Source organism: Phlebotomus papatasi, chromosome 1, assembly GCF_024763615.1.
Source record: "Phlebotomus papatasi isolate M1 chromosome 1, Ppap_2.1, whole genome shotgun sequence".
NCBI classification, from domain to species: Eukaryota; Metazoa; Arthropoda; class Insecta; order Diptera; family Psychodidae; genus Phlebotomus; species Phlebotomus papatasi.
The window spans coordinates 3,291,552-3,319,157 of NC_077222.1; the positions used below are offsets into that span (position 1 = coordinate 3,291,552).

Consider the following 27,606-nt stretch of genomic DNA (forward strand, 5'->3'; position numbering starts at 1 on the left):
TGAAAATCCATTTTATTTATTAATGAGTAGAAAAAAAAACACAGTAAATGTATTCAATACCAAAAATGAATGGTAATTCATATTATATGAAGGGTGACTAATGGGCTTTTAGCAGAAACGCCCAAGTATCGGGAGTCAAAGCCTGGAGGAAGGCAAAAAAGGAAGTTGCTGAAAGCTCTCTCCAAATTACTTGTCGTGGACTTTCTCGCGGGTTTAGCACTTTTTCTGCTTGTATTAACTTCCGTGGCAAAAGAAAAGACGAGAATTCGATCAACAAGTCTTACAATATTCGCCCAAAATGTTTGTACTTTGGGGACAGGCAAAAAAAAAGAAAAGCCAGGGAGAAGAGATGAAAAATATTCTCCATGTTTACATATCGTGTCTCTAAATCCAACCCCAGACCTTTGGCTTTTCTCTCTCTCTCAATATTTTGAGACTTTTATACCATTCTGTGGAAAAACAGGGTGTTTCACTGTTCAGTCAATTTCACGGTGCAATGTAAAGTTAAATAAATTTATGGGAATTACATTCACTGTAGCAAAACTTGCTTCTCATTTTCCCTCAAACATACATGCTACCTCTACTCAACATCTTTATTCAGTTTAAACACCAAATGAGAAATGATTTTTCACCATGAAGACATTTTGCCAGAGAGGAATTAATTTGCAAAAGCTGGCATTGTGGTTAAACATGCTTTTGCTGTTTATGAAGAGTAACACAATTTTATTTGTAAATTAAAGTCTCTCAACTATACTTGATGAGAGCACAAATTTACATTCTCTGTGCTGAAAAGCTTTTATTTAAATATAGTTTAATCTACAATTGACTATTAGATTATCTTCAAACCAGAGATATAATTCATTAAGTCATTTTCACTATTTCGAAATGTACCAGCTTTGCATACTGAGAAGTCTTCGAAAATTTGGCTTAGTGGTTCGTTCTTGAGATAAACTTACTGTACTATCTGTTATAATCACCCTGAGTGTGTCTCGGCTAAAATAAAAATTCGGTCAGAAGGGGAATTCTATAATTTTCTTGGCATTGTCACACGTGAGTTCGAAAATGCAATTCATTGAATTTTTAATGAAACCCCTTTAATGGATAATTTTATGAAAATACAGTACGTCTTGGTTGATTTGTTTAACAATATTCATTATCATTTGAATTGCCAGAAATCTCAAATATGTGACTTCTGACAATGCCACATGAGCTCAAATGGCAATGTCACGGCTACAGAATCGCATTTTCGAAAAAGCTCTCCTAAGATTCGAACCCAATTTGTCATATGGCATTGCCAGAGCATTACAGAATTCCCCTCCAGGACTTCCTTAATTATATATGCCTAATGATGGCAATTTTAGAATGTTGAAACGATGGGATATCTATCTTAAAAAACAAGAAGGCATACGATTCTATGTGATGGTAGTTAAAATCCTGAAAAACCGAAATTATATGCAGGATAATGTGTGCAACAGTTTCTCAAAAGACAGAAAATTTTCCTTTGCCTCTACAGACCGCGAATGCAATCGTGGGAGTAGATATGGCATTTTGAAGATTTCGACATATTGACTTTCCGGTTTTTACCTTTCGGGATTTCGGCAATTGAGATTCAGGCTTTCGGAATTGTGATCCTTTCGCGATTTCCACATTCGCTTTTTAACTTTCGCGATTTCTGACCCATCCTGCTATTTCAGGACAAAATTATCTTTCCGGTGAGCGTCGGTGAGGTGGTTTAAACCAAAATTGAAACATCCAAGTTTCCAGAGCTTTCGACACTGTATCGTGTCTTCTTGAGTGGTTCTTGGTTAGTCTACCATTTTGAATATTGTCACTATTTTGTCTAATTTTCTCACTCATCAGATTTGGAAAACTGTTGAGAGCTATTAGTGGAAAAATCACAAAATTATGACTAACAATAATAAATATTTGTCTGTCCTTTCCATGCAAAACGGCTTAATACTCGAAAAGACAGAGAAAAGACAAAAATATTGGCAGGAGTAATCTTGCCATTTTTCATAAATAGCTCCCAACTGTTTTCCAAATCTTATAAGTACAAAATTAGACAAAATAGTGACAATATCTAAAATAATAGACTAACCAAGAAGCACTGTAAAAGCTACGATACAGTGTTAAAAGCTCTGGAAACTTGAGTGTTTTAATTTTGGATTAAATAGCAGATTAGAAGTCTCATCGTCGGTTTTACCTACCAGAAATTTTGGTCCCATCTGCATTTTTGACTTTTGGTATTTCGGCGTTCGCGATATTGACATTCGGGATTTTGGCTTTCGGGATTTATGCTTTACGGATTTTGACCGGGACATGATTTCAAATAGCTAAGTAATCATACTTTCGAAAATATTCATACGGAGCTTTCGAATAAGGAAGTCTTATAAAAGCTAAAGCTTAATGGGGAGTTTAATTTCGAAGTTGAAGTTTCTAATCAAAATTATTTTTAACTGTCAAATTCATCTAAACTCGAATTTTGAACGATTTAAACTTTAAGCGTTTTATGAAAATTCAAACGTTTTTTTTTTCAATCATTGTTTTTTTTAAATTCATTTTGGAAATATTTGCAATTTCATTTTTTTTAATTCTCTAAAAAAAAGTAAAAAATAATATAAGTATATAAAACACCGTGGAAAAATGTAACACCTATTTTTTACTTTAAGCTGAAACATATACCATTTTAGTTACAATCCTCTCCACAATTGCATTTTTTAAACATCCTTTTAGATCGATAATAAAATTTTTAGAAGGATTTTGAATTACAAAATTTAGTGGAGGACTTTATTTCAATTAATAAGCGAAAAATCTTAGCAGGAATTTGATTAAAAAAGAAGTTCTGCTAAAAAAAGAACAATAATGGCTAAAGGTTAAATGGTTTGCGTCTTCGCTGATTTATTGCAAATTTTTGACGATCATTGTGTCATCTTCGCTTTTATAGAGTTCCATACTAGCAATTGTAAAATTACACGAGGATTACCCATAAAGGTAACGATAGGTTGTTGTTCTGGGTTTTAAGATAACCAATTATTCAGTTTTCAGAGAACAGAATACTGGGCTCGAAGCTCCCGTTTTACAGATCGGATCAAAACTGATATGGAATGATAACTCTTCGATACTATCGAATCCATAGTGACAGAGTTTTAAACATTATTGGACCATTTATTGCACCATTTTAATATTTATATTTTAGCTACAAAATGTGCAGTTATCATTTTAATTTTTCAGAATCGACAGTCCAAACTATCGAAAAAATGTTAGCATGTCACCCCTGATCTTTCACTTCGCGAACACCCTCTAACGATCTTTTTCTCGCGAGAAGAAAACTTTCGAGACTTTAAATTACGACCGTTGCAATTCTTATAAAGAAATTGAGTTCTACAATATTATCTGTCAAAAGACGAAAATCAATTAGCTGAGACACAAACAAGTTAATTGTTAAACATTGCTAAAAGCTTATAATACATCTTCGTTTTATTTAATTAATTTTATCATAGATTTTGTGCTTTCTACAATCGAAAAATAAATATAGAGGAAAGTGCCCATGCTTTACATGGTCCCAAGCTTTATAATTACTATTTTTCTCCTGTGTTTCTAAATAAATGAGACTCCATGATAAATTTTAAAAGAGGACACTTTCTCCTAGTTTTTAAAATATGAGTGGGATGAGTCCCATTTATTGAAAAAGCTAGGAAAAATTTTGCCATTATAAAGCTTGGAACCGTGCAAAGTATAGGCACTTTCTCATATTCGCAGTTGCATAGACTACTGAATAGTGTCTCAGCTAAACTTAAATATAGTACAGTAGACTCTCGCTAATTCGGCTCTTTTAAGATCGGGCGGCAGTTAAATTCGAAAAAAGTCTGTTTTTGATTAAGATTATCGAATGAAGCAAATATCCTAAAATTTGTCATTGTTTGACTTAGTTATGATGTGATTTCGCATTATTTAGGGGTTCTCATGAAATCTGCAATAATTATAAGTCTGTAAACTTAATATGTGCATGCAGATGAACAAAAAATCGTTGAATTTCAAAGTATTTCACACCCGAATTTTTCCATAATTCGGGTGACATTTCGGTTCTATATGCCCGATTTTGGGAGAGTCCACTGTATGTGTCTCAGCTAAACTTAATGAACTCAGGTTTACATTTCTTCTCTTCTAATCTAACACAGAGAAAAATTACCCTCTAAATTCAAGAAAAAAATACTCTAACTAAGGGTTCGATTTTGCTCCAAGCAATTTTTTTCTTAAATTTCGCTTAAATTAAGAAAAAATTTCTATAAGAGCATTTTCTTAAATTTTAGAGACTTATGGTTTTGAAATTCAGTAGCTTTGAATTTAGACTTTTTTACTCTTAAATTTAGAGAAAAATAGTTTTGAATTTGTAGCAAAAATGGTTTTGATTTTAGAATATCGTGGTTTTGATTTTAGAGTATTGTGGTTTTGATTTTAGAGCATTGTGGTTTTGATTTTAGAAACTTATGGGTTTGATTTTAGAGTATCATGGTTTTGATTTTAGAAACTTATGGGTTTGATTTTAGAAACGTATGGGTTTGATTTTAGAAACTTATGGGTTTGATTTTAGAAACTTATGGTTTTGATTTTAGAAACTTATGGGTTTAATTTTAGAAACTTATGGTTTTGATTTTAGAAACTTATGGGTTTGATTTTAGAAACTTATGGGTTTGATTTTAGAAACTTATGGTTTTGATTTTAGAGTATTGTGGTTTTGATTTTAGAAACTTATGGTTTTGATTTTAGAGTACCATGGTTTTGATTTTAGAGTATCATGGGTTTGATTTTAGAAACTTATGGGTTTGATTTTAGAAACTTATGGGTTTGATTTTAGAAACTTATGGTTTTGATTTTAGAGTATTGTGGTTTTGATTTTAGAAACTTATGGTTTTGATTTTAGAGTATCATGGTTTTGATTTTAGGGTACCATGGTTTTGATTTTAGAGTACCATGGTTTTGATTTTAGAGTACCATGGTTTTGATTTTAGGGTACCATGGTTTTGATTTTAGAGTACCATGGTTTTGATTTTAGGGTACCATGGTTTTGATTTTAGAGTACCATGGTTTTGATTTTGGAGTGTTTGCTGTGTAGATTGTCGAGTATTGCTGGTTCTGAAAGTAGAGTATTCTGAGGTTTTGAATCAAGGCAATTTGAGGGTTTTTTTGTGAATGTTATATATTTCATTCTTTACCTTTTTCCACGTGATGCATATGATGCGCGCGTATTCACTTCCATGAAACTCTCATATGCATCTTTCATTTCAATTTTCTATATGAACTTTGCCAATCGGAATTTACCTCCACTGAAGTATGTTGCTTAATCTGAAATATTTAAGAGTATAATGGTTTTGATTTTAGAGTATCAAGGCTTAGAACCTCTCATAGTCTGTCTTATTTCGATATTTTTATATAAACTTTTCCAATCGGAATTCATCTCCACTGAAGTATGTTGCTTAATCTGAAATATTTAAGACTAATATGGTTTTGATTTTAGAATATTATTGTCTTGCTTTTAGAGTACATTGGTTTTGATGTTGGTCTATTGTGGTTTTGAATTCTTTTAGAGTATTGGGGATTTGATTTTAGACTATTGTGGTGATGATTCTACAGCATTGTGGTTTTGATTTTAGAGTATCGTGGTTTTGATTTTAGAGCATTGTGGTTTTGATTTTAGAGTATTGTGGTTTAGATTTTAGAAACTTATGGTTTTGATTTTAGAGTATTATGGTTTTAATTTTAGAAACTCATGGGTTTGATTTTAGAGTATTATGGTTTTGATTTTAGAGTATTATGGTTTTAATTTTAGAAACTCATGGGTTTGATTTTAGAGTATTATGGTTTTGATTTTAGAGTATTATGGTTTTGATTTTAGAAACTCATGGGTTTGATTTTAGAGTATTATGGTTTTGATTTAAGAGTATCATGGTTTTGATTTTAGAGTACTGTGGTTTTGATTTTAGAAACTCATGGTTTTGATTTTAGAGTATCATGGTTTTGATTTTAGAGTACTGTGGTTTTGATTTTAGAGTATTGTGGTTTTGATTTTAGAAACTTATGGTTTTGATTTTAGAGTATCATGGTTTTGAATTTAGAGTATTGTGGTTTTGATTTTAGAAACTCATGGGTTTGATTTTAGAGTATCATGGTTTTGATTTTAGAGTACTGTGGTTTTGATTTTAGAGTATAGTGGTTTTGATTTTAGAGTATTGTGGTTTTGATTTTAGAGTATTGTGGTTTTGATTTTAGAGTATCATGGTTTTGAATTTAGAGCATTGTGGTTTTGATTTTAGAAACTTATGGTTTTGATTTTAGAGTATCATGGTTTTGATTTTAGAAACTCCTGGGTTTGATTTTAGAGTATTACGGTTTTGATTTTAGAGTATTATGGTTTTGATTTTAGAGTATCGTGGTTTTGATTTTAGAGTATCGTGGTTTTGATTTTAGAATATCATGGTTTTGATTTAAGAGTATCGTAGTTTTGATTTTAGAAACTTATGCTTTTGATTTTAGAGTATTGTGGTTTTGATTTTAGAAACTTATGGTTTTGATTTTAGAGTATCATGGTTTTGATTTTAGAAACTCATGGCTTTGATTTTAGAGTATTATGGTTTTGATTTTAGAGTATCATGGTTTTGATTTTAGAGTATCGTGGTTTCGATTTTAGAGTATCATGGTTTTGATTTTAGAGTATTGTGGTTTTGATTTTAGAGTATTGTGGTTTTGATTTTAGAGTATTGTGGTTTTGATTTTAGAGTATCATGGTTTTGAATTTAGAGTATTGTGGTTTTGATTTTAGAGTATCAAGGTTTTGATTTTAGAAACTCATGGGTTTGATTTTAGAGTATTATGGTTTTGATTTTAGAGTATTATGGTTTTGATTTTAGAGTATCGTGGTTTTGATTTTAGTGTATCGTGGTTTTGATTTTAGAGTATTATGGTTTTGATTTTAGAGTATCATGGTTTTGATTTTAGAGTATCGTGGTTTTGATTTTAGAGTATCATGGTTTTGATTTTAGAGTATTGTGGTTTTGATTTTAGAGTATTGTGGTTTTGATTTTAGAGTATCATGGTTTTGAATTTAGAGTATTGTGGTTTTGATTTTAGAGTATCAAGGTTTTGATTTTAGAAACTCATGGGTTTGATTTTAGAGTATTATGGTTTTGATTTTAGAGTATTATGGTTTTGATTTTAGAGTATCGTGGTTTTGATTTTAGAGTATCATGGTTTTGATTTTAGAGTATTATGGTTTTGATTTTAGAGTATCATGGTTTTGATTTTAGAGTATTGTGGTTTTGATTTTAGAGTATTGTGGTTTTGATTTTAGAGTATTGTGGTTTTGATTTTAGAGTATCATGGTTTTGAATTTAGAGTATTGTGGTTTTGATTTTAGAGTATCAAGGTTTTGATTTTAGAAACTCATGGGTTTGATTTTAGAGTATTATGGTTTTGATTTTAGAGTATTATGGTTTTGATTTTAGAGTATCGTGGTTTTGATTTTAGTGTATCGTGGTTTTGATTTTAGAGTATTATGGTTTTGATTTTAGAGTATCATGGTTTTGATTTTAGAGTATCGTGGTTTTGATTTTAGAGTATCATGGTTTTGATTTTAGAGTATTGTGGTTTTGATTTTAGAGTATTGTGGTTTTGATTTTAGAGTATCATGGTTTTGAATTTAGAGTATTGTGGTTTTGATTTTAGAGTATCAAGGTTTTGATTTTAGAAACTCATGGGTTTGATTTTAGAGTATTATGGTTTTGATTTTAGAGTATTATGGTTTTGATTTTAGAGTATCGTGGTTTTGATTTTAGAGTATCATGGTTTTGATTTTAGAGTATTATGGTTTTGATTTTAGAGTATCATGGTTTTGATTTTAGAGTATTGTGGTTTTGATTTTAGAGTATTGTGGTTTTGATTTTAGAGTATTGTGGTTTTGATTTTAGAGTATCATGGTTTTGAATTTAGAGTATTGTGGTTTTGATTCTAGAGTATCAAGGTTTTGATTTTAGAAACTCATGGGTTTGATTTTAGAGTATTATGGTTTTGATTTTAGAGTATTATGGTTTTGATTTTAGAGTATCGTGGTTTTGATTTTAGAGTATCGTGGTTTTGATTTTAGAGTATTATGGTTTTGATTTTAGAGTATCATGGTTTTGATTTTAGAGTATCGTGGTTTTGATTTTAGAGTATCATGGTTTTGATTTTAGAGTATTGTGGTTTTGATTTTAGAGTATTGTGGTTTTGATTTTAGAGTATCATGGTTTTGAATTTAGAGTATTGTGGTTTTGATTTTAGAGTATCAAGGTTTTGATTTTAGAAACTCATGGGTTTGATTTTAGAGTATTATGGTTTTGATTTTAGAGTATTATGGTTTTGATTTTAGAGTATCGTGGTTTTGATTTTAGAGTATCATGGTTTTGATTTTAGAGTATTATGGTTTTGATTTTAGAGTATCATGGTTTTGATTTTAGAGTATTGTGGTTTTGATTTTAGAGTATTGTGGTTTTGATTTTAGAGTATTGTGGTTTTGATTTTAGAGTATCATGGTTTTGAATTTAGAGTATTGTGGTTTTGATTCTAGAGTATCAAGGTTTTGATTTTAGAAACTCATGGGTTTGATTTTAGAGTATTATGGTTTTGATTTTAGAGTCTCATGGTTTTGATTTTAGAGTATCGTGGTTTTGATTTTAGAGTATCGTGGTTTTGATTTTAGAGTATCATGGTTTTGATTTTAGAGTATCGTGGTTTTGATTTTAGAGTATCATGGTTTTGATTTCAGTGTATCATGGTTTTGAATTCAGAGTATTGTGGTTTTGATTTAAGAGTATTATGGTTTTGATTTTAGAAACTTATGATTTTGTTTTTAGAAACTTATGGGTTTGATTTTAGAAACTTATGGGTTTGATTTTAGAAACTTATGGGTTTGATTTTAGAAACTTATGGGTTTGATTTTAGAAACTTATGGGTTTGATTTTAGAAACTTATGGGTTTGATTTTAGAGTATTGTGGTTTTGATTTTAGAGTATCATGGTTTTGATTTTAGAAACTCATGGTTTTGATTTTAGAGTATTATGGTTTTGATTTTAGAGTATCATGGTTTTGATTTTAGAGTATCGTGGTTTTGATTTTAGAGTATCATGGTTTTGTATTGTAGTTTTGATTTTAGAGTATCATGGTTTTGAATTTAGAGTATTGTGGTTTTGGTTTTTGAGTATTATGGTTTTGATTTTAGAGTATCATGGTTTTGATTTTAGAGTATTGTGGTTTTGATTTTAGAAACTTATGGTTTAGATTTTAGAGTATGATGGTTTTGATTTTAGAGTATCAAGGTTTTGATTTTAGAAACTTATGGTTTTGATTTTAGAGTATTATGGTTTTTCTAAGATCAAAACCCTGATACTCTAAAATCAAAACTATAATACTCTAAAATCAAAACCATAAGTTTCTAAAATCAAACCCATAAGTTTCTAAAATCAAAACGACGATACTCTAAAATCAAAACCATAATACTCTAAAATCAAAACCATGAGACTCTAAAATCAAAACCCTGATACTCCAAAATCAAAACCATGAGACTCTAAAATCAAAACCGTGATACTCTAAAATCAAAACCATAATATTTCTAAAATCAAAAAATCATGAGTTTCTAAAATCAAACCCATAAGCTTCTAAAATCAAACCCATAAGTTTCTAAAGTCAAAATCAATAAGTTTTTTCAAAACCACAATGCTCTAAAATCAAAACCATGAGACTCTAAAATCAAAACCACAATAAAAAAAAAAAGACTCTAAAATCACGATACTCTAAAATCAAAACCATAATACTCTAAAATCAAAACCATGGGACTCTAAAATCAAAACCCTGATACTCTAAAATCAAAACCATAATACTCTAAAATCAAAACCATGATACTCTAAAATCAAAACCATGAGACTCTAAAATCAAAACCATGAGACTCTAAAATCAAAACACATGATACTCTAAAATCAAAACCATGATACTCTAAAATCAAAACCAAAAGTTTCTAAAATCAAAACCATAAGTTTCTAAAATCAAACCCACAACGCTCTAAAATCGAAACCACGATACTCTAAAATCAAACCACGATACTCTAAAATCAAAACCACGATACTCTAAAATCAAACCCGTAAGTTTCTAAAATCAAAACCACAATACTCTAAAATCAAGACCATAATAGTATAATAGAATTCAAAACCACTATACTCTTATTTCGAAACGATGATTTCGCTAAGATCAAAACCAAAATAGTCTTAACTCGAAACCTCTATACTCTAAAATCAAAACCATGACCTTCTAACTTTAAAACTTCTGTATGCTCTATCAGTGTTTAAAACTACGATTCTCTAAAATCAAACCCACTGTTCTCCTATTATTAAGCACAATTTATTCTATTTTTTAAACTATCATACTCTTTTAGAGAAATTCAAGCGCAAAATATCTCAATTATAGGGGAAAATAGTTTGAAATTCTTGTACTCTTGATTCAAAACCACGTTTCTTAATTTTTTCTAACTAAAAATTTTTCTCTGTGAAGATACTTTTTGACGATATCTGAGCCTTGAGGCTAGTAAATATTTTGGTAATTAGTCCCTATTACAAGCATATCATTTACAGTAGGTTCTCGCTAATTCTGTTCTTGTTAGATCGGGTTACTTTTTAATTGGAGTAGCCGGAGTAGCAGTCTAATCGTTGCATTTCAAACAGATTTACGCCCGAATTTTTCTGTGATACGGGTGACAGTTCAAACCCCAATGCCCGAATTTGAGAGCATTACATACAAGAATTGCTGATACAAGTGACAAATTTGTATTTATTTTGCAAATTAGTTTGATATTTTACAGAAATATTGTGAAAATTTTGCGAAAATGCTGCATACAATAGAGATGAGGTTTTCTATATCGATTTCCTCGTTAAACGTATATGATTTAATCATGAATGTTAAGTAGATTTTTCCTCTGAGCGGAAAATAGCTCAATTCTCAACGATGGAAAATAAGCCAAATAAATTGCTTTTAGATTTCTATCTTAATTTCTTATATGAGAAAATTTTCTTCTATACGCAGATTTCCTCCACGTTGGAGGATTATTTTCAAAATATTACGAATAATTCATGTAATGTACAAGGATGGAAAATGATGCAATATCTTTTTTGGCCATATTAGTAACAACTTTGTGAAGCGTAAGAAAAATCATTAGCACGTGCTACACCCTGTTTCTATATAGCTTTGAATATGTAATATATAAAAATGCCTATGTAGAATGGTCGAGCGACTTTCCTTATGAATATTTAATCGTCCTTATACTATACCATCCAACATACCGACTTCTTAACAAATGAAACGAATCCATATCCTTTTGATTTGAGTGTTTGTGGATCACGAACAACTCTGCAATCACTGTAGAAGAAAAAAATGTAAAAAAAAGGGAGTTACATTAAAATAAGGATGAGAGAAGAACAAAAAAAATACACCAAGAGAAAATGGTTAGAGGCAAAATTGAGAAGTGAATAAAAATAACGAGAGAAGGAATGTTTATTTTGGCATGTTAGACGTATTTTTCATTTCTTCATCTCTCATTCAATTCAATATTAAAATTCATAAATTATTGAAGTGAGTAAAGTTTGAAATATGGGTAAAATAGGGAGTTAACTTTGGGAATGGGGATTGAGGGTTAAAAGGAAAAAAAAGAAGATGAAAAATAAACTTACGATATATCTCCAAATGGTGCAAAAGCGTCCCTCAACTGTTGAGTTTCAATCTCAGGACTCAAATCACCCACAAATATATGATGACTCTCTGTTTGGTGAGGAAAGAAAAAAGAGAGGAAAAGTGTAAATAGAGATGCTTTTAGGGGATGGATATGTATGTGAGTAAATATGAGAAATTGGTGGTTTTATTTGAAATTATTTAAATTTTTCCACGTCAAGGAAAATAAAGATTCATCGTGGGAATTGCTCTCTGTCATTCAAACATTACGTTATAGAGCTTTTTCCCTTTGTATCCCCCACCGATCTCCACAGAACTTTCTTCGAAAATTGCCCTTATTCTTCTACTTTCTTTATTCCTTCTGTTTTTCCTGCTTCTATCTCTTTTGAGCAACCGCATATTTCTTCGCATTATAAAAAGAGGTCTTTCAAAAAGAGAAACCCATGACAATCGCCTAAGAAAAGTTTAGCGAAACCTGAGAACTTTGAATAAGGTTCCACCAAACCTAAGAAACCTGAAAAAGATCTCGTAGATAGCGAGAAACTTCAAGAAATATTTCTTGAAATTCAAGAAAGCTTTTATCAAATTGGAAAACGGTTAAAAAGTTTCATAACATACGAGTTGTACAACTGAAGTGGATACAGGGCTACAGTAGAGTCTCTCAAATCTGAATCCCCAAATTCGAACGACGAACGGTTATTTTTGAAAATATCCCTAGAACTTATGTAGTGTGGAAATCATACCTCCTAAGCTTTCGCATTTAGAAGACTCTAGTGTACTTCCTTTAAGTATTAAGACTTCAACAAATGATCAAAAAAATAGACCTATCAAACTACTGAAGCTTTTATAGCAATTTGAGGCCATGTTATGGCAATCGTCAAGTGGAAGCTTTTATCGATTATCTAAAGTGAGTATTACAGTAGACTCTCTCAAATTCTGGCATATGGGACCGAAATGTCAGCCGAATTAGACAGAAATTCGGGCGACAAACTTTTTGAAATGCAACGATTTTTTATTCATGTGCATACAGATATTGAGTTTACACACTCATTATAACGTAAATTGCATGAAAATCCCTCAATAATGCAAAATCACATCAAAACTAAGACAAACCATATCAAATTTGAGCATATTTGATTCATTTGATAAAATCATAATCAAACTTGAAAAATGACAAAAAACTTTTTTCAAATGTAACCGCTGCCCGAATTAAAAAGTAGCCCGATCTTAAAAGAGCCAAATTTGCAAGAGTCTACTGTATTTAAATTAAATTAATACGTATGAAAAAAACTGAGCCAGCCAAAATCCAGAAAGCCAAAATCCCGAATGATTAAGATTCTGAAACGGATGAAATTATGGAGGATATATGTAAAATAATATCCCAAGAAACAAAAAATTTCCCTTTGTCTCCAGAAAGCGCGGCTTCAATCGTGAGAGTAGCTATGATACTTTCAAGAATTCAGGATTTTAGCTTTCGGGATTTTGACCGGAACCCGTGAAAAAAATGTCACAATTGGATCTCGAAAAAAAGAAAGAAGAACCGAAAATTTTCGTTTGAAGGGAATAACGTGCCAAATTCAGAGATTTCCAAGTTATCCGTGACTGTTAAACACCTATACACTGGTAAAAATAAAAGGGTCAAATTGATCTAACTGATAAAAATGAAAGGATCAAAGAAGATCCTTTGAAAGTGTCCCTGTTTTGACACTTATTTACCTCCGGAATAAACGAACAAAAACAGTGATAAAGTTATCTTTGGTGTTCGCTCAGATGAGAGAAATATGGTATCAGTAATAAGTTCGAGATAAAGCATAATCTAACGTGATAAATTTGCATACAAAATTTCAAGAGACACTAGTGATCCTTTCAAAGGTTCAAATATGATCCATCATTTCGAAAAGGATCAATTTGACCCTTTTATTTTTACCAGTATACGGGCTTCACTAAGGCTTAGCTATAAGTATTAACTTCTCTATATACTTATCAATCGAAATTTTTTGGTAAATTTTGACTTAGTAATAGACTATTAAGGGGAATTAATCTATTTGAATCTGTAGAACAAATTATATAGCTTACTATTTAGGATTTTGATGCTTTCGGAAACTAGGCTAAACCTCTAGTCTGAAAACGGTCTTACCGATTCATCAGGTACTTTTCCTGAAAGTGAAATCCTGCGCGCTATTGTTCAAATGTCAATTTTTATAGCAAAAGTCTTCGAATCCGTATCTTCCAAAAATCGTTCCAGCCAAGAAACTTCTTCGTAGAATGTGCACATATGGCGCTCATTTCGTTTTTACTTATAAAATTTATAGCACGGAAAAAAAGCTATTAGGTATGAACTGTCGCGTAGTGGGGACCATGTTAAAAGGTATTCAAGCCTTTTCATCCGAAGGAATTGTATGACCAATTGAGGATGAAGTCCTTTACTGGTTTACGAAGACCTACAACAGTAACCCTCATTAGGCTACTGAAACTTAGAAAGTATACTCCATTAAATATACAGGTAACTCTTAGATTGCCCCAGAAATCTATAATTAAGAAAGCATACCGCATATTCCCTCTGAATCTTCAACAAAGCAGGCATTATCAGAACTTTTTGTAAAACCGGGCTGTATGTAAATTCTTGTATTACTATAATGGCGCTATAATGGCGATATGCTATAAAAAAAAACTTGGTAAGAAAATTCACCCCTATGTGAATATGGTATGTGTCTGTTTCCATAAAATATTTTAGTACCATATTTTAAATATTTTATGGCAATTACATGATACTTAATGGAAAAAACGGTTATACAGTAGAGTTCCTCAAATTTGAACATTTGGGGGGTGTAGATGACATTTCTCACTCCTCAAATTTGAACAATATTTTCAAAAACGTAACGGAATTCATGTGAAATGCACTTTCCCTAAATTAAGATAAATAATTTTACAGAATATATCAATGCAATTTGTTGTAAAATAAATGGAATTTGTTGCGAAAGTTAATATAATACGATAATAATGAGGAAACACCAGAGAAAAATAGTTTTAATTCAGACTCCATGCAAAACTTTCTTCACATAACCTCAAATTTTACATTTTGAACTCCAACCGTCGTTCAAATTTGAGGAGTTCAAATTTGAGGAACTCGACTGTAATAAAATTGTCGCAACTTGCCGCTTGCAGCACCACTTTTGCAGCGGTGAACATTTAGTAGCTCGCGCGCCCCCACTTTCTTATAGCTCTGTTCTCAACTTCTTCTGGGCAATCCAACATCGTCTTATAAAAATCTCTAAATATTTTAATTAATCTCTTGTCATCTGAAGTTAAATTTGTGAATTTATTAAATAATGAATTGTGGCCCTTCTGGCAAATCATAAATTTTGAAGCAATAAATCGCCTTTCGACCAGGATACTCAAGTCTCTTTTATTCATATATTTCTCATAACACAGGTGACATAGACCACGACATTCTCTAGGGATTTCATACCCAACATACATACTTTCTTCTGATCACTTATATAGGTAATTCCTGAACTGCCCAAAGCGCAGAAGGAAGCCAGATTAACTCATATTCTTAATCATCTTTTCATTGATCAATAGGTAAATCCCACAAAAATACTACAAAAACGTCACACGAAAGTGAAACAGTCAAGCCCTGAAGAGTTTTATTGACAAACTTTTAGAAATGTCTCTCAAAATTTCATGAAACATAAGAAAAGTTTTGCAAAACCCAGCAAACATTCACAAAGTTTTGCGAAACTTTAGAAACAATAAGCTTTTGTCAGTGAAGTATAAGAATGAATCACCCCTTGTATTATTGTGTAGTTTTAGTATCAGCAGTTCCAAGAAGTTGTTAGAGGCAATAAGTTGGTCATACGGGAATTTAGCTACCCTCTGATGGAGACATACATTTCTTATTTTTTGCAGACAATTATGAGAGAGTTCATTGTTTCTACGGTACAATGGAAATTCAGTAAACTTTTGAAGTTTTGGGTCAATACTGAAAAAAAACATCCAGCAAAAACATCAATATAAAATTAACATATTTTCTTGTTTATTTTCAATTTGAAATAAATTAAATTATGGAATATGATGTAAAAGCCAAATTTCCTCTTAAACAACAGAACTCGTGCTCTGTTTCCAAATCTTTATTGCAAATCAATATGTACTATATACCTTCAATTTCCTTTCAATGAAATTCATTCTTCCGTAAACCCATTTTGATATACTATGAATAATTACAGTGACTTCTCTCTAACAAGGTATTTATTATTTACTCAAATTGATATTCATATCAAAACTTCAAATTTACCTTTGTGTACGTTTTTACGCATGACTTTGATCTATAATTTCATTAAATAAAATTTTAAATAAATACTATGTTTTGTTTCAAGTCTAAGTAATAGACAAATAGTAGTTCAAATACAGAAATAGGCTTCATTGTCCAAGAAAACATTCTCAAGTTGGAAGCTTTTTAAGTAATAATACAATTATCCTGATGGAAAATTGAACCAATAATTCAAATTGTTGATTTTATTGCCTGAACTTCACAAATAGAGCAAGACAGAACTGACTTTACCGGTATGGGAATTCTGTAGCAGTCTGACAATGTCATGTGACAAATTTTCATGGTAAAATTCGGAAGCAGAAAAATATAAAGAGCCACTGACCATTGAATGTCCAGTGAAAAGAGCTTTATGAAACTCTAAGTGATTCATACACTAAGAAAAAACCTAAAAAGTTAAAACAACTCTATGTCAGAGTTGAATTAACTCTACGAATATCAATGAAATTGTTACTCTTTTTCGTTGTAAATTTTAGTAAATAGAGTTGAAAAAACTCTTCGTGCGAGTTGAATTAATTCGTCGGATATCGATGTAATTATAACTCTTTTTTTATGTAAAATTTCATCTCAACTGAAGTATATGCTTAAGTGTTTTCGTTTTAAGAATATACTTCAGCCAAGAAGATTTTCGTGTGACAAAGTTCATATCGCTCCTTGGAAATTACAAGGGGCCAACTCAATCTGAGTCATTTTTCAGGAGAGAGCATGAAAGATTAAACTTTGTATAAATAATTGTCTCATTTATGTATGTTAATAAAAACAATTTAATTCTTTTCTATTTGTATGAGCATTATTATAAATATCGAAACATACATATTTTTACCTTTCAAAGTATGTTTTTTTTATGAGTTAGCTCTTTGTAATTCTAAATTATGCGTAAATTATCATGAAATTAGAATGACAAGGGATTAACTTGCTTGAGTTAGTCCCTTGTTTCACAAAAATTTGAACGATAAATCTATTTTGTGCCCCTTGACTTCAAACAAAACCGCGCAAGCAATCATAAAGAGTAAAATTTTGAAAAACTTTTCTAATAACGAAATTTATTGACTCATATCATATAAAATTTTATTAAATTCTCTGTCTGAGTGTATTAAAACCTTAAAATCGCCAAAAAGTGAGTTGGCCCCTTGTAATTTCCAAGGAGCGATATGGAACATCAACTAGAAATATGCCTAAGAGTGTTTCATGAAGACATATGCGTGCATCATACATGATATTTCACTCAGAACATAGGGAACTTGAAGTCAAGAAAATATTAATAAAGAAAATGATAAAATAAAAAAAAACATAAAATTGCAAAACATATTCATTTTAGGATTTGAAAAGGTTATTTTAACTTTTAAAACGAATTATTTTCAGTCTTAAAAAGAGTTATTTATACTCTTTTGTCATGTAAATTTTAGGAAAAAAAAGGTTAAAACAACTCTTACGAATATTACACCTAAAGAGAAGTAAAATTAACTCTAAAATATAGTTAATCGAAAATCACAACGAAAAAAAGTTAATTCAACATCGATTCGAGTAAGTTTTACTCGATTATTTTTCTGAGTGTACGAATCGCACTTTTAAATGGTTTTCGAGAATTTACTCAATAAAAATGCCTAAATTTGTCATATGACTTTGTCATACTGCTACAGAATTCCCCAGCGAATTTCTAAATTTGATCCCATGCTATTTCTAAAATCAACCCGAAGATTTCTAAAAATAAGAATGTAGTTTCTAAATTTAACCCAGGAGGTTTCTGGAATTGATCCTACGAATTTTCTAAAATCAACCCAAAAATTTCTAAAAGTAAGTATATAGTTTCTAAATTCAACCCAGAAGGTTTCTGGAATTAATCCTACGCAATTTCTAAAATCGAGTCGAAAATTTCTAAAAGTAAGTATTTAGTTTCTAAATTCAACCTAGGAGGTTTCTGGAATTGATCTCACAATATTTCCAAAGTCAATGTGAAAATTTCTAGAGGTAAGTATTAATTTCTAAAAGCAACCAGAAGGTTTCTAGAATTGATCTTACAAAACTTCTAAAATCAACCGGACAATTTCTAAAATCAATCCCTAATAAACTAGAATTTAGGGAGTAGTTTTAGATAGTTTTAAGAAATATTTTCTTAAATTAAGTAGTGTCATTTTAGGAAATTTTGAGAAATAGGGTAAGGGCTCATAATTTTGGACAGTCTGCTTATAAGCATCGAAGTTCCAAGTTTGAAGTGCGATATTTTCAATACTAATTGACATTTTTTGTTACTCTCTTTTCAGAAAGGTTGTTTAGAAACTTAGCAAGCTATTTATCATATCATTTTTACTAAAATTAGTTTTAATACGTTTAAAAATGAATTGATATGTAGAGGTGACTTTGGCTCTTATTTTGGACAACTTGTTTATTAATTTGTCCAACTTGGCTGTAAATTTGGACAGCTAATCCGCCTGAATACGATGCCCATTGTTCTTCATTTCATGAACCAATCTTACCAAGTCCTCTTCCTGTTCATGTAAGGGAAACGTAGAATGACACAGAAGCCCGGAAACTTTCCATATCATTCATTAAAGTGAGTTGACTTCGATACTCCAAGTACGTGCGGATTCGCTCATTCCCTGACCTTTCCGGGAGCCTTTCAGGGCATTTCTCGCTACATCTCTTTTGTAGAGATGATGCTCCTTTGTTTCTCCAGGCATTTGTCCAGCCTAGTCATCACAAAAGCTAAAACTTCACGAAATTTCGTGAGAAAAACACCTGTCCAAAATAAGAATCATCACCTCACTGGTGAATGTCTTAAAAAATTTCCCATTTTTCACACGAAAAATATAATTCACAAGGCAAATCTCACTTCAGATCAAATGTACAAATCACCACTAACGTGAATCAACACAATATTCAATGAGTATTCAATAATATCACTCAAAAAACCGAAGAAACATTGTTAGTACTTCACTACAGCTAAATAAGAACTGAAGTAAACACGAAGTTCTGTCATATTTCTCGTAAGCAATTGCTCACACTGAATTTTCAACAAAGCAATTGCAACTCAAATCATATTCAAAATTTAACGTATTTAGTGTCAAAATCTTCCAAACAGAACAAATATTTAGATAGAATTCATTATTCATCAAATATTGGAATAAAAATCCATCATTTTAATCAATTTATTTTTAGTGTCCAATGTTATCCTCAAACTGGACAAAATAAGAAACTGGACAAAATTATGAGCCTTTCCCCTATTTCTAAAAATAAGAAAGTTAGTTGCTTGGAGCAAAATTTAGCCTATTTTTAGAGTTATTTTTCTTATTTTTAGTGGCGGATTTTTCTCTGTGTATTTAGGATTTCGAGGGATTCATAAACTTGGCTAAATGCCTAGCCTGAAACCCCTATTAGGCTATTTTACCCTAAATAATGTGACACTCTTAGAGCATAGCATGTAAGCCACGAGTTCGAGCACTTTGCAAAGCTGCAATGCTTTACCGTCTCATTTATTTTTTTACTTTCAAACTTGAGCTCAATTAACTGCCCTATTATCCTACGCATTTCTGCTTATCTTGGTATTTAGCATTCTCTTTAATGACTTGATAAAAAGGCTTGTCCTCTAATAGCAAAAATCATCTTACGATCTCTGTTGTATCCCTTCTAATACGCTTTTCCTTTTTTGTTCCCCTATTTCCTGGAGGAAAATTAACTTTTCTTGTCAAAGAGGAAAAAAGGTGAAAGAGCTAAAAGAGAATTTCTAGAAACAACACGGAAGGAATACGTGTTGTTTGAACAAAGAGAAGTATTAGACTGATAAAACTACATTGTCCCATCATCCCAATCAACCCCTTCTTAGTTTCCACATACCTCAACACAATAACTCTGGAGTCTATAACGAACTAGAAGTCTCATGATTTAATTAGTTTTCAGTAATGCCTGAAGATTTATTTCTACTCTTGTACGTGATTTCATGTTCACAATTCTTCCGTTCGATTTTCTTTCTCTCTTTGAGGAATGGTTAAAAATTAGGTGAATGTGGAATGAGGAAAAATCTCCCTCCAGCATGACACGGATGTTAAATACCTTTGGGGTCAGACATGGGAGAAAACGGGAGGAACATAAGGGAAGCAAAATAAAAGCACTTCCGACGATGCATTAAAATATATATCTCTCGAAGTGCACCATCAAAGTGCATTATAACAACTTTCAACCGTTCCACCTTTGAAACTCTTACATTTCATCATTTTGCCAATCGTTATACACTTTCAGTAAGTTCCGTATATCTTCTCAACTTTTGACTGTCTTACACCATGTAATGGAATCATTCCACTAAATACATATCTTCTCATCTTGCAAGACATAAGAAAGCAAAAAGGCTGCTCATTCATCCTCTCTGGTGCCCCCTTCCGCCCCGAAATGGGGGCTCAAGAGGGTGTGTATGTGTGAATAAATTGTGAAATTTAATATTTGATTTGTTTGCGCATGCCTGCCCTTTGTTTCTCAAACACTTTCGGTGTCCTGAAGAAGAATTTTCCTTTAATATTCAAATATACCAAATACACCAAGACGAGTATTTGGCACTTAAGGCGCAAATAACACTGGATAATATAGCCTAGGAAATGACTCAAAAGTCTCAGTGAAACATTAGAAGTAGGATAATGTTCAAGTGAGAACACAAAATTCCAGATAAGAACTCCAATAGCACTTCAAAGAATAAATTCGTTGAATTTTTCGTAAGCCTTTCAATTACGTAGCGATATCCATGTCTCTGTCAAGAGGAGTACAAAGGATGGCCTTCTTTTCGATGGAATTTGATGATAATTTCACCATGAAATCATTATTTTGTCGTATTCACAAATTACTCACACAGTCTAGTGGTTAAATGAGTTAAATTTTAGATAGGGGATGATGGGGCAATTTCGAGAAAGAGCAATTTTATCTTTCGTAATTTTCTCCGATTAAAAGATAACTCATATTGAGATACCCTCGTCAATTGTCCGACAAACGCTTCGCGAAACCCTAGAAACCAGAAACCCTTGACAGTAAAAATTGGAATTAGTAACCCCTTGTATCCGACAAAATCAGTATTTTCATATAAATGCACAGTAAAAAAAAACTTTGATCAGTAAAAATATTGAAATGGTCTGTAAAACTATAATTTCGTTCAGTAAAAAAATCGATTTGGTCAGTTAAAATAGTAAATTTGTGGTCAGTAGAGAAATCAATATCGGTTACAAAAAAAAACAATTTTGGTTAATAAAAAAAATAATACAATTTGATAAGGTACGAATCACATGACAATTTCACTGCTTTAATAGCTTTAAATTCACTAACGATCAAATTTGTTGTCCTACTGATCAAATTTTAATTTTGACAGTACCAAAAACATCTTTTAACTGAAAACAGTCGTTTTTTTTACTGAACAAAATCATTATTTTTACGACTTCGACAAACATTTAAGCCAGGAGAATTTCATGAAATCAAAATTCACATCCCTTACTTTATTGGCAAAAGTTTTGCAAATAGCTATCTCACATTTTTACACACTTATTTTTTATTTTAACATTACATTAAAATTTAGAGCGATGTGAATTTTAAAACCAAAATTCACATCGCTTTCTTTTTTCAATTTTTTGAAAATGCCTGTCCCATTCTTCGCACTCTTCTTCTTCTTTTAAACATCATGACAAATTAAATTGAGTTCAATTCAATTTTGATTGCAAAAGACTAAGATCAACAAGTGCAGAGCAATAAGGGGATGTAAATTTTGATTTCATGAAATATTCCTGATATAGAAGGTGTGCTAGAAGCATTGCTTACTAAATTTTAATATATTACTGATGGCTTTTACCAAAATACTGACTGATCTGCAGCAACCGTCAAAACTCAAGTAATACCTTCACTGGTAAAAAAAGGTGGATCATTTTGATTCATTCGCGATCCTTTTGGTGAATCAAATATGATCCATCATTTCAAATGTTTCAATTCGATCCTTTTTTGAAAGATCATTCTGATCCATTGCAAAAGAATCGAATTTTGATACTTTGAATGGTTCGTTTTAAGGAACTTTTCAATGAATCATTGAGTGATACTATAAAATGAATCAAATGGAACTTTTAAAATTATGACTTTTTAATCTTTTTTAATGTATTGTATTTCCCCTTCAAACAAATAAAAAGAAAAACACAATATTATTGTCCTGCAAATGATTTTTTTATTCTTATTTTTTTACGATTTCCAGTTATAACATTTTTTTTATTTGCAAAAACTTTTTTATTAGAGTTGTTTTAATTAAATCTTAATTTACTTGTATTACTTAATTTATTATTATTTTTTTAGCACGAAAAAAACGCATTTTACACAATGAAATTCTAAGGATTTTTTTTAACTATTTGATTAACGGAAATTTACGCTCTTTCAAGAAATCTCTTTCCGGGGGCGGAACACCGATATATAATTACTTGGAATTGTACAAATCCGTACAACTGTTTAATTTATTTTTTACTTATCATACTCAGTTTTGGAAAGTTTTTCATTTTTTTCACAAGTTTCTAAACTTAATTCTTTTTATCTAAAACATAATATATTTTTTATAAAAACGTCACTGAATATGATAAAAAACGCACCAAATTGTAAACGTTAGGCAGAATATCCGTTTTCCTTGACTCGATTAATACAATGACTAGATAGGTGGCGCTAACAAGGAAGAAGAGAACATGTTGAGTAGGCTTGGTAAGGCTTGAGACAGCAGTCTGTTTTGGGTTATTGAGGGGATTGGAGGTGCATCCCGAGTGTGTCCCTCTGAAGGTTTACAAAATAAGACTGTTGCATTTCCTATGGTTAAATGTAAGAGTTTTTACTGAGTTTGTTTATATGTGTTTGTTTATACTCAGCGAATCTGTGAGTGACTGTCATTGACGTCACTAAAAGTGGCGTGATTATCCAAATGATCCATTCAAATGTATCACTTTTGACATTTCATACCACATTTTCAATCGCTGAAATATCACGGTAAAATCTTAAAGCTAACAATTTATTAGTTTAGACACGTTCTCCTTATTTGAGTAGATACAGTAAACACATTTTTTAATGTTTTTTTGGTTTTATTTAGTAAGAAAATTCATGAAAAAAAATCGCAATAGTGATCCAATTGAAATGATCAAATTTGATTCATTTGAATGTATCCCATATTTTCGATATTTTTAAATTAATATCCTCAAGATTGAAAATAGTTGTCTTAAAAATATCACATTCTGCGTGCTATATATTCTAATGAAACCTAAAAACACTCATTTGCGCTGTTTATATTCTATTAATTGGCAAAAAAATATTCCTGAACATCGATCTTTCTGAAATGATCAATTTGAGGAACCATTCAATGTATCATTGAATGCCATCCTATACTTGGATCACTGATGTGATTCATTGAAGAAGAATCAATTTAATTCAAGTCATTTGATGAAAATGAACCTTTTAGGCTATGATTCTTTTGAAATAATCCCTGGTGATACATTCATTTTTACCAGTGTTATAAACTATAAGGTATTACTTGAAAATACGTAAATGAGAATAGGAAGAAATAGTCTTTTTTAATAAGAATTTAAAAAAAAAAGATTGAAAATATTGTTTCATTTAATTTCATCAAATAATAGCAATTTCAACTCATTATTTTCAAGTTTACAGATAAATATTCTATTTTATTTCTTTTTTATTGCTTAAGAAAATATTTAATATTTAATATTTAATTTTAATTCATGGACACCATGAGCTGCCGGCTCAATTGTACGCACCACATCTTTCCAAATCTCGCAACCCCGAGAGTAAGTGATTTCAGTGCACAATGCAATTGGCTAAAGGTCGTGTAGTAAGTCAAGCAGAGCATGTGGCCTCTATAGCTCAGTTGGTAGAGCACTCGTCTAGTTAACGAGAGGTCTCTAGTTCGATTCTGGGTGGAGGCAGGAACTTTTCCTATCTCCACTGAGAAAAAACTGGATGATTTGAGTGTCATTTGCTCTGATTGACGATTTCTCTGCACACAATTAACATTGAACTAAAGTTAGTAAAATTCTCACTATTTAATTTTTTTTTTCCAAAATTACCGTTCAATGAATTAAATCATAAAAAGAAATATTTGATATGGAAATTTTTGCGAATTTATTGCTCAATAACAATTCTAGAGTGCGCTTAAATCGCCCTATCTTTTCTAGGGGTATTTTGGGAATTCTATGTTGAAATTTCTGTAGAAGCCCTTTTAGTAGTCACAGAGCAGAAAACCGAAAGAACTATAAGCAGATTATAAGAATTTTGCTTCTATAACGCCTTACTTGGGCAATACCAAATCAAAATTACGATTTCCAGAGAATGTGGAATGGTTTAAGACATAATTTCAGTTATACAGTTAGAACTGAAATTTAGATATTCTTAAAATGCCATTTACGAAATAAGGAAATTTTATGTGTGATTGAAGCAAGACATATTGATAATTTGAATTTTTTTTTGGTAAGGATATATCAGACTATTTAATAGGAGATTCACTTCTTTTCTATTACGTCATACTACGAACAAATAGTTAACTTGACATATTATATTATTTCTTGGTTTTTTTAAAGTAGGACATTGCCCCTCAATGCCCTTCCCCTCCATCACTACGGCCCTGAATTGGGTCACCATCAAAAACGGGATACCACCGAACACTGATTTTAATTTTTAAACTACTTGGACTATGATGACCATTTCTTCAGTGGACAAGCATCCCTGCAGTATCTATGAACTCATATAGGAGTCGTCCTCTGAAGTCTAATACGTGAATAAAAAATCGCAGATTACGATGCTACCCAGTTTTCGGTGGTGCCCCAGTTTCCCCTAGACCCTGAAAGCTCATAAGAGACACTTTGAGGCTATTCATTTATTCATTTATTTTTGAGGTATAATAATCATTTATTCTCATTTAGACAATTGTAAAAATTCAGTTAAAAAATCAACAAAATATTTTCCTGGCATAATTTTTAAATAAAATAAATGTCTAAATAGAAAATATAAAAAATAGAAAAAATGTTTTTTTTTAAGTTTTTTGAGATTTAATAAAACAAATCTGCACATACTTTAGTATTTAAAGAAGTCTTGATTTTAAAATGGTATTAGGGGGAAAGGCTTTCAGGTTTCGCACACATTGTGGCTTAGAACATTTCATATTTTTCCCATTTTTTTTTTTCAGGAAATTAGTGATCTAGAACTTGCTATAGAAATATGCCATAGATAGGTCAGATTCATTCGAGAAATATGCGAAAAATATGAAGTGTTCAAAGACAGAAAATGTGCGAATCCTGAATGCCTTCCCCTACCTTTGAAAGATGCGTTTTTCTTATTTACTTTCAAATAAGGTACTTTATTTAGGACATAAGTATCATAGAATAAATATTTAATAGATAAACCCCTTACGTGCCGTACTCAGATTTCTATATTTCTATATAAACTTGCCTAACACCTCCCTATTTTTACAACGAAAATTGTAAAATTATAAATAAAAAATATATTTTTTTAATAAACAACAGGGACAGCTTAGAATACAATATATCTAAAATAGTAAAATAATTAAAAGGTACGCACAAAATATGAAAATCTGTTGCTCATTGTCAATTAATTTATTCAAGCACCCTCCAAACAAGCAGATGAAAATAAAATCATCTGTTGAATTTTTCATTAGTTAAAATGTAAAACAACATATACCTACTTGAGAGTGAATAATTGAATATATGTACAAAACACATTTCAGGAAATTAATGCTAATCCTCAGTTTAAATAAATTAATATTTGTATTTATACAATAGATTCATTTACATCTCTATTCATCATTTATTTGTCGTTCATTTATTTATTTATTCTTGGTAAGTAAGTAAATACTTAATTGAATAATTAAGAATGTAATATGTAGAAAATTAATTAAAATTATTTTTTTCATTTAGATGTTTGAAAAGATGTAATCTAAATGTTTTATTCATTGTACTGTAATTGACAGAAGGGAACTTGATAGGGGAGGGTGGGGCAGTTTAACGACGGGGCAGTTTCAATTTTTGCATATTCTTCTTATCCATTTGAAAGAAATGGGATAAAACCATTATGTTATTGAAGAGATAACTGAGATCCATATTCACAAAAATAATTAATTTCGTGACGCTTCGCGTTTGAATTCTATAATTGATTTTTTATAAAACTGCATCAAAATGAAACTTTTTGTAATGTTTTATTTTCAACAATTTCTGAACTATTGCACTTATCTATCGAAGTAACATAATTGCATTAAATTACCAGTGATTTTATGATTAATATAAGGCATTTAGCGTTGAATGAATTCTAAGAGGGTTTTGACAATTTTGATTTGAGTTCTGAAAGTGCGTGAGGGGCAGTTTCATGCAAGCACACGCAGAAGTTTCCAGTGTCTAACAAATTACTTTTTCAATCAAAATTAACTTAAAATGATCATTGAAAACGTTTTGTAGCTGTTTTTGTTCGTAAAGTTCGAAATTATGGGAAGTAGTATTTCCTAAAAGTTCATAAAAAAATAATTTAAAAAAATAATCTAACAGCGTTTTTAAGTGCTTAAAAATGATGAATTTAATTGTTATAATATCTGTTCAGAATGTTTTCAGCAGGATATTGTAAAATTTTTTTAGTATTATAAAAATTCAAGACTTTAAAATACTATTATAAAACTGTTATACTAAAAAGGACATATTCTAAGGCGATATAATCATCCAATAATGTACAGAATTAGCTTAGCACTACAAAAGACATTTCTTTCAGATAAACATTTAAAGAAAATTGCTCAATTAATGAGAAATAGGCTTGCAAATCTTTAGCGATATGTTATTTTCTCTGTAGGATTAATTAGTGTAAAAATTCTGTTATAAAGTTCTTGTTCGATTATATTTTTATGTTTTAGAGTCTTAGAAGACTTCAAAATAGGAATTTTAATCAAATCTGATACCGCAAGTTTCCTATAAACATGTTTTATCTTTCTCAAAAATTGTCTCATATTTCTCTTGAAATTGCCCCGCAATGGGGGACACATTCTGCCTTTCAAATCAAATGAATTTCCTCACAATAGACTAATGAAATTAAAAGATTATTGATATTATTTTTATTAACCCTAAACCCAACTGTAATTCAAAGAATATACAAAGTTTTACTTCTGTTTATCATCTTTTTGCAAAATGGTCTCAAAATCCATTTTGCAATTTAGTGGTGAACTGCCCCACCCTCCCCTACAAACGAAACTCTCAAAAGTCTAAAGTTTCACTTAAGGTAATTTGCAAACAAAATGAAAAATAATTTTAGTACATTTCTCGAACTTTATAAATTTCTCAAGCGTTATTTAACACTTGGAAGGACCCTAGTGGCAGCCGCTGCCAATTTAGTTTTCAATTTATTTTTTTTTCAGTGAAGAATATATCATTTCGCCTGAAGGCCTGATTGAATGCGTGCAGAATTTATCTGGCTATTTTTTCGTTATAAAATTTTTAATAAAAATTAAATATTAATGTAAATATATTGCAAAAACAAAAAACTGCACTCGG

At 30.8% G+C, this 27,606-nt stretch overlaps 1 protein-coding gene and 1 non-coding gene across 3 annotated transcripts in view; one reads left to right on the forward strand and one right to left on the reverse strand.

Annotated features, from left to right (window-relative positions):
• LOC129799936 (cytotoxic granule associated RNA binding protein TIA1) overlaps positions 1-27,606 on the reverse strand; it is a 93,892-nt gene that overhangs the window by 41,567 nt on the left and 24,719 nt on the right. For both annotated transcript variants that reach the window (XM_055844235.1, XM_055844234.1), the window contains exons 2-3: positions 11,745-11,832; positions 11,358-11,433 (exon numbers count right to left, since the gene is read on the reverse strand). In XM_055844235.1, the coding sequence (XP_055700210.1) occupies positions 11,358-11,433; positions 11,745-11,832 (164 nt within the window). The remainder of the gene's footprint in view (positions 1-11,357; positions 11,434-11,744; positions 11,833-27,606) is intronic.
• On the forward strand, positions 23,919-23,991 carry Trnat-agu (transfer RNA threonine (anticodon AGU)). Its single transcript has one exon. It is a non-coding gene; the product is annotated as a tRNA-Thr (tRNA).